Raw genomic sequence first — 9028 nt, 5'->3', positions numbered from 1 at the left:
AGGATCACTCTCTCTTTCTCCAAAAACACCAGTTCATAGTGCACAAGAAAACCTGAAGACCTTAGTTCTATTATATTTTAAGGCACATACTGCATAGTGAACATTGACTATTGCATTTTGAGCCTGAGCTATAGTGTGTGTTTTAGTGGAAGTTAAAGTGCTTTATTCTACATCATTAATTTCTTATAGCCTAGTTTTGATTTACTTTACCATAGTTCTTGCATTTTATTTTTAGTATTTAGTATTTTACTTTATAGTAATATAAATCTACAGCAATCTAGCTAAATACCATTATTACAATTAGTGTTATAATAAAACCAGTGATTTTGCATTAGAGAACTGCAGTATGTTGGCTGCTTAAAAGAAAAGAGGTGACCAATTAAATGAAATCGCTTCACTTGCTGTAGCAGTGACTTCATATTAAGACATAAAAATGTTCTCAAAAATGTGTCTCCGTCATTCAGTGGCTGGTCAGAGGGAGTGAGAAAAATACAAAATGTTTCATCCTGACACACTCGTCTTACCTGTCCATCTGGGTGTTGGACACGCCTCTTCCCTCTCTTTCTGTCTTGAACTATTATTCATACCACTTCCTTTTGTAAGATTTCAGAAATCAAGAAAAGAGCTAACAGGAGGGATGAAAAACGAGGGGAGCTGAATGACGGACGGAAATAAATACTTGTATGGACTAACATGAGGATATAAATGAAGGATCTGTGGAATTGTCCAGCATGGGTGAAAGTTGAGCGTCTAGAGTGAGTGCTTTATTGTGTACATCTGTCCACTATCTGCGAGTTGACTCATGTGTGTGCATGTGGTAACATAGAGCCCAATGGAGGAGTTGAACCCTGTTTCAGACACTCATGCCTTACTGGAATCTATGCTTCAGAAATTACAGCTAAACGCTGAGACCAACAGTAGCTCACATGCTGATATGCAAACATGTAGTCTGTATGAAACAGCGGAGGATTCATCTAAAACAACAGTTTATCCGTTTGGATTTTCCTCCAAAAGTAAAGAGCGAGATGGAAGCACCTCAGTTTGGAATAAGACTCAACAGTCTTCTCATTTTGGGGGTCCATTGACTCCAAAGCAACCTGTCAAAAGGATCTGTAAACACAACTCAGGATTCTCTACTAAACCAAACCGGCCACCATTAATTTGGGGGGAACACAAGCGCTTTACGTCAGAGAGGACCGATGATGTCACTTCCTGGGTCGGAGACGATCAGATGCCCAGGCCAGAGAAGATGCAACAATTTTCTCTGGAAGGGAACACCAGCTCAAATGTGCCACCGTTATACAAAACAGAATCCTTACAAAACCCCCCTGACCTTTTAGCTCCAACACTGACATCATCATCTTCAGTGGTGGAAAAACCAGAGGTCAAGGGTCAAAGTGGCACATGGAGCTGGGTTGCTGTGAATGAGAAAATTGAAGGCATCAGACCTCACGAGCAATCAGGAAAAACGACAAAGACAAGTAGGAAGAAGTGGGGGGAAGCTAAAAGGTGGGCTCAGAATGTGAAAGAGAGATGGAGAGAGAGACACAGAAGCACAATGACCAGACAAAGAGATGATGGAGAAAGACTAGCGCAGAATGAAGTACAAGTGAGTATTTGTGTCCGCTTGGTTTAATACTGTCAAAGCCAGTTTTGCACCAGTTCTTTGTCTATTAGTGGAGCTTGCAATATTAGAACCAAACACTGCAAACTTGCAAAGTTATTAAACTAGCCTAATTTAGAATTCACGACTGTTGTTGGGACACTTTCGTTTTCATTTTTACTTAAAAAAATTTATAATGAATAATTTGGAAAAACAAAACATAGAAACACTTAGCGTGAGCGTCCAACCGGTAGTATGACCGGTACAGTCTGTTTGGATACTGAAATGTTCTGAAAATGATGAAACTGAGTCAAGTATAGCAACCACCTAGCAACTGCATAACTGTGTGTTAAAAAACACTCAGAATGCCTTAGCAACAGAAACTGTGTCAATCGCCAGTTGGCTAGCAATGCAAAGTTGTGAGAACTTAGTAAACAAACGTGAACGACGCCCGGGACAGTTGACGGGCCAGTGTTGCATCGTCAAAAAAGTTTAAGCCTTGGCAATTTAAATATGCAAGCGTAAGAAGACGCTAAAGGAAACTCAATTCGTTACTTGCACGCTGTGTGGGAAGTTTTGTGCGTGCACACATCTGAAGCGCACACAGAAAGCCGCGTCTCAGAGGAGTGCAGTCTCGCCGCGTCTCAGAGGAGTGCAGAAATACTGAATTGAGCTCTCTTTCACGGCTTCTTGCGCTTGAATGCACAAATTCCCCCCAAAAATTAAAAAATATCGGCCTCGGAGAGTATCCTAGTAAACATAGTCGGTTATCTACTGTTACTGTATTCTACAACTACTGTTACTTGTCTTTAATAATGTTTCAAATTTATATTAGGCTAGTAGTTTTAGCTGTTTTATCGAAACTGCAATAGAGAATTGACCCTTCGCTAAGCCCCGCCCTCCTTAGTTACTGTTGCTACGCCTGTCAAGCTTTTGCACCAACGCTTCGGCATGTTTCCCTCGCTCGAAAGCTTGCCAGACCTCCCGCGCCTAGTTACGGTTGCTAAGCCACGATTGGCCAGTGCCAATTTTTCGCTGGTATCTAAAATTTTGTTATCATAACTGCCTGTTTTGCAAAAACTGTTTCCTGGCCAGTAAACTTTCTTTTGGTAAATTTTCTTAAGTCACCGGCCATTGGCAAGTGTGGTAAAAAGTCAGTTTTTGGCCCTTCTTTGCAACCACCTAGCAACTGAATTACAATGTGCCTAAAAACCACACGGAATGCCTTAACTACCATCTAACATTGTCTTAGCAACTGCACAACAGTGTGCGAAGAACCACTCAAAATGCCTAAGCAACCACATTGCAATGTTCCAGTAATCAGTTACCCAAACAATTCAGCATCTTGGCAGAGACATTTTGTGGGCAAGCACAAGCACCATGCAAAATCTAGAATTAATTTAAAACACTTGTCCTTTCTGCTTATATTCAGAGTAATCTCTCGTTGTTATCGGGGCCCATCTATGTGAACAACACACCAACGGCACCCACTGAGACTACAGATATCCACCATGAACCGATCAGCATGGCACTGGATGAAGATGGCCCTGCTTCGCTAAGCTACATGAGGTAAACACATTAGAAATATGCAGTAAGACATAGTTATCATTCCACGGGTCTGATCCATGAATCACTTTCTTTTTCTTATAAAACTCTTGTCTCATCAAGAAAGAATGTGTGACCCAGTAAGGGCTAAAATTATGAAAACACAAGAAAATATGAGAGAGCACCTATTAAATCCTGGTTGAGGTGGTTTTCATTGGATGTATTTGCCTTTCAAATAACCCAACTCCTATCTTTCATTCTTCTTCTCAGTGACAGTCTTTTCTCATTTGGCACTACTTCTAATTTAATGGAGGAGATCTTCAGCGGGACGGAGTGGGCTCAGTTTCTCTCAGTTAACTGCACCACACAGGACCAATCAAACGAGCCACAAATGAATATCAACCAATCACGTGAAGAACAACGGAACAGTAAATGGACTCAAAATTACACAACCGATTCCCATTTAGGAATGACTAAACCTTCACTCTCTGAGAGCTTTGCCTCCGATAAACCTGTTTACAACCAAACCGAGACGTCCCAGATGAGCGTTCCTTCATCACATGTTACTGATCTCACCACAAATCCATTACAAACTTCTGCCCCGTTTACAAACGTGTTACAAAACGCCAATCTGAAACTTAGTGAATCTCACTGCAGTGAGCAATCAAACGAACAATCACAGTTTTCCCAGCTTGATCCGAACGAATCAAAGGCAACTGACCATAGCGATCCACAACTGATGTCTAGTCAAGTATCTGACCCCAACCAAGGTGGGACGGAGGATTTCATACCTCTCTTGGACCTTTCATTCATTAAGGTGAAAGTATAAGCATTAAGAAACAATATTGATTTATTAGGTTGCTAGTAATTAGCAACATGTTAGAATATATGTTAATTCTTTCTTATTTCTTTTCCTTCTTTTCTCTCAGCCAATGGACAGATCGTCCATAAAATCCTATGGATCTCTGAACCGTAAAAGAGAGCATTGGACAAAAAGGACAGATCCATTTGAACACACAACACAAGACATGGAGGACGAGGACTACAGCAGCTCTTTCATGGCCACAGAGACTTCAGACTCACCCACGTCTTCACTCAACTCGCTGATGGTCAAAAAGGTATGATTTACTACATGACAGAAGAAAATATGCATTGATATAAACCAGTTTTAAAGTGCCCCTATTATGCTATTTTAAAGGTTCCTAATTTTGTTTTGTCAAAAGGTTTACATGCATCCAAGGTCAAAAACACTTAATTTTCTCATAAGATACATTGCAGCACCAGCTCTTTTCTCAGTGTCTGAAACGATTCGATAAAGGATTCAGTCTCTCTAAACCCCTCCTTTCCGAGAGCCTACTCTGCTTTGATTGGTCAGATGGCCCAGTCTGTTGTGATTGGTCTACTCTGCCCTGATTGGTCAGATGGCCCAGTCTGTTGTGATTGGTCTACTCTGCTCTGATTGGTCAGATGGCCCAGTCTGTTGTGATTGGTCTACTCTGCTCTGATTGGTCAGATGGCCCAGTCTGTTGTGATTGGTCTACTCTGCTCTGATTGGTCAGATGGCCCAGTCTGTTGTGATTGGTCTACTCTGCTCTGATTGGTCAGATGGCCCAGTCTGTTGTGATTGGTCTACTCTGCCCTGATTGGTCAGATGGCCCAGTCTGTTGTGATTGGTCTACTCTGCTCTGATTGGTCAGATGGCCCAGTCTGTTGTGATTGGTCTACTCTGCTCTGATTGGTCAGATGGCCCAGTCTGTTGTGATTGGTCTACTCTGCTCTGATTGGTCAGATGATCCAGGCTGTTGTGATTGGTCTACTTTGTTCTGATTGGGCAGATGGCCCAGTCTGTTGTGATTGGTCTACTCTGCTCTGATTGGTCAGATGGCCCAGTCTGTTGTGATTGGTCTACTCTGCTCTGATTGGTCAGATGGCCCAGTCTGTTGTGATTGGTCTACTCTGCTCTGATTGGTCAGATGGCCCAGTCTGTTGTGATTGGTCTACTCTGCTCTGATTGGTCAGATGATCCAGTCTTTTGTGATTGGTCTACTTTGTTCTGATTGGGCAGATGGCCCAGTCTGTTGTGATTGGTCTACTCTGCTCTGATTGGTCTACTCTGCTCTGATTGGTCAGATGGCCCAGTCTGTTGTGATTGGTCTACTCTGCTCTGATTGGTCAGATGGTCCAGTCTGTTGTGATTGGTCTACTCTGCTCTGATTGGTCAGATGGCCCAGTCTGTTGTGATTGGTCTACTCTGCCCTGATTGGTCAGATGGTCCAGTCTGTTGTGATTGGTCTACTCTGCTCTGATTGGTCAGATGATCCAGTCTGTTGTGATTGGTCTACTTTGCTCTGATTGGGCAGATGGTCCAGTCTGTTGTGATTGGTCTACTCTGCCCTGATTGGTCAGATGGTCCAGTCTGTTGTGATTGGTCTACTCTGCTCTGATTGGTCAGATGGCCCAGTCTGTTGTGATTGGTCTACTCTGCTCTGATTGGTCAGATGGCCCAGTCTGTTGTGATTGGTCTACTCTGCTCTGATTGGTCAGATGGCCCAGTCTGTTGTGATTGGTCTACTCTGCTCTGATTGGTCAGATGGCCCAGTCTGTTGTGATCGGTCTACCCACTTACGGCTTTAGAAACCAAACTTTGTTGTGTCAGAATTTCAGCTCCGGATCTTCCTCAGCACTTGAAACACAGTGATACAAACAGTATCGGTCTTACCGTATCAATTCGAGCCAGAGTCCTCATCCTTTGGAAGTGCATGCAAAGTGGATTTGCTTTGGCAAAAAAAAAAAAAAAAAAAAAACCTAATAGGGGACCTTTAACTGATATATAACCTGATTTTTATGAAAATGAGTAACACATTAAAATATAATAAAATAATATACTTTTTAATAAAAAGTAATAAAATATTGTGTAATTTTGATTAAACACAGAAGAATTGTTTAACCCCTGGTTAAAGTTTAGGGTGTGAACATAGCTTGTTATTACAGACTACAGACGCACATGTGTTGTTATGTCGAGATGGTTGTAGTTTTAGAGCCATTAATTGTTGGGTGGTGCTGAATTTTTTGCTTGTCTTGTCTTGTGACACAGGCTACTACGATGTGAGTCACTACAATTTTTTTTTAACCGATTCTGTAAGTCACACTTTGATTAATGTGTAACATCAGCAACCTACACTGCTGTGAGGACGATCCTCATTACAATCAATAAGCATGTACATTACATTACCATTCAATGGTTTGGAGGCAGTAATATTTAAAAAGAAATGAGTACATTTATTCAGCAAGGATGATTGATGCTGTTTTTTTTTTTTTACTTTTTAACTCAGCATGATATACTGGTGTACAAGCAAGAGTTTTTCTTGTTAACCAGATTCACCATTTAAATAAACATAAATATACTGTCATATCCTACTTGCCCTCATGTTGTTCCAAACCTGTATGAGTTTCTTTCTTCTGTGGAACATGAAAAGGGGAAGAATTGTACTGGGCACTATATTCTGAAATATAATATGATAGCTTTACATGAGGAACATTGCAAAAATGTAAGTTATTCACTCAAAATCTGCCGCTATTAACTGCTGTCAGTAAGTCAAATTATTCAGAATGACTTGGATCAACCAATTCATTGAAAGAGATCTGTTTTAAAAGAATGATATTGCTGCTTCTCTCATGAATGTACCGAGGAGAGCAAAGCTGCTGTAAGCCCTCCGAAGACTCGGAACAGTCATATCGACCACTTTTATGATCCATTTATGGCCATTTCAGAGCTCGAAAGCCATCGTTCATTAACGTTATTTTGAAGCGAGTGGCCAAGATATCTTCAGAAATTCCCCTTTAGTGTTTCACAGAAGAAAGTCATACAGGTTTATAGTGAGATGAGGGTATATTGATGATGACAGAATCTTCATTTACAAGTCAATCCCTTTAAGTTGAGTTATAGAACATAGTCCAGCATGAACAGGCCTGCAACAGCTGGTCTTTTCAAAAAGCGACACATTATATAATTTCAATTGTAATCATATTGTCCACAATTACAATTATGTCATTCTTTCTATTCGTCTCCCAGAGGAGGATGGAAGACACTCAACGACGCGTTCGATTCTCTGAGGAGGTCATCATCTTACCGCCCAGCTACTTGCCAGAGAATGACGATGATGACGATGACGATGATGACGATGATGAAGACGATGAAGATGATGAAGATGATGAAGATGATGATAATGATCACCCAGAGGAGCCTTCTCCCCGGCCTTCAATCCCTAAGTGGATTGTGTCTTTAAAAGGCAAAAGTGCAAAGTACAAATTTTAACTCCCTTCGCACCTGACTCTTGCATAAACTGTAAGACTGGGGAGACAGCACAAATAACAGACAATTATGATTAATACATCTATTATGAAAACAAAAATCATTTTAATGAGATTGTGATATGCCAGTGCTATATTGATATGCCATTAAATTAAAAATTTTATGTAATAAAAATAACAATAGAATTATTTCCTAAATTAATGTGTAAAGATGTTGTGTGATTCATTTTCTAAGATTAACATTACTTACAATCTCCAAGTCAACAGAATGAAAATCCAGCTGATTTAATCTAATATTTCACACTAAACACACAAAATAGCCATGAATCCTGAATGCGCTTTTAGCTTCTGAAAGGATAGTGTATATACTCACATATCATAATTTCTATCTGTTACTTAATGAATAAATTACTGTTCCTTGTGTATCGTTTCATTTGCTGCTGCTTAAGTATTGTTTGTAAATGTAGACTACCAGTCAAGTAAAAACAAAAGTTAAAGAAGTGAAACAAAAAGTTATAGAGGTTTAATTTTATGAAAATATTTTATGAATAATTTATCCAATTGGCTCTATAACAAGCAGAAGCAGAAAACAGGAATAAAGCGAGCATTTTCTTTATAGGCCAAACCTGAGAAAATGGCACCATCTGGTGAAAAATAGTAAACATTTTAATTTTGAAGCCTTGCCGACAGAATGAAAGCCTATTAACAAAGACTGCATCATTTTATAGTTAAATGGCCCTGGGATTAAATTTTTTAGTTTTAATGGGTTTCAATGGGGTCATTTTTTGTTCTTAACCCCTTCAGACCTGAATTATGTTTCAAGTTTCTGAAAAATATAAAAGTATATTCCCAGCTCATGAGGCTTCTATAAATGAGACCAAATACAAATATTACAAATTTCAACACTTTTTTAATTGTTTTTGTCCATTTCAATGCACGTCAGGTCAAAACAGGGGTACATCGCAAAAATGTACCAACATGAAATAAAATAATTAACATAAAAATTATGGGTCTATACTTTAAGCTTCTTCTCAAGGTCAAAAAATTGAACTTTAATTGTAAGGTTTTTGCTTTATAGATTGCACATTTGTTTATTCATATTAAAATAAACTATAGAATCGAGTAATTTCCTGTGTGCATCTTTGAAACAATTTCTCTATGACACAAAGCAGAGCACCTTGCACTTATCACAGAAGATGTGTATTTGTACATCTAATTGTATGAAAAGTCTTAACTAACTAACTATCCCTAATTTTCATTCTACACTTTTGTTGGTCTTCTACCAGTTGTTGGAGATCTAGCATCATCTGCATCTTCCTCATCACTCCACATAAAGTCAACATCTGAGACATTTCCATCAGCTGTATGTTCAAGCACTTCAAGAACTGTATATTCTGCATATGAAATAGTTTCAAAAATGTATTAGTACTGTTTATATGGGGAAATTTCAATCAGCATCACTGGACATGTGATTTCAGTAACAGGCGTTTGAACCCACTGTACATTCTAATGGACAGACACATTTGAAAAAATCCCAATTTTTAACTTTAATTAATAAGTTCAATCCTT

At 39.4% G+C, this 9028-nt stretch overlaps 1 protein-coding gene across 1 annotated transcript; it reads left to right on the top strand.

Moving 5' to 3' along the window:
- Positions 1 to 514: 514 nt before the first annotated feature.
- On the top strand, positions 515 to 7719 carry LOC311303139 (uncharacterized protein). The gene is made up of 5 exons (XM_084429446.1): positions 515 to 1609; positions 3036 to 3172; positions 3419 to 3965; positions 4078 to 4266; positions 7221 to 7719. Exons 1-5 carry the CDS (start codon positions 833 to 835, stop codon positions 7461 to 7463), a joined length of 1893 nt encoding a protein of 630 aa, XP_084285572.1. The 5' UTR covers positions 515 to 832; the 3' UTR covers positions 7464 to 7719.
- The last annotated feature ends 1309 nt before the right edge of the window (positions 7720 to 9028 follow it).

The sequence above is a fragment of the Rutilus rutilus genome (genome assembly GCF_951802725.1).
Source record: "Rutilus rutilus genome assembly, chromosome: 14".
Lineage (NCBI taxonomy): Eukaryota > Metazoa > Chordata > Actinopteri > Cypriniformes > Leuciscidae > Rutilus > Rutilus rutilus.
This window is presented reverse-complemented; position numbering and strand designations above follow the sequence as displayed.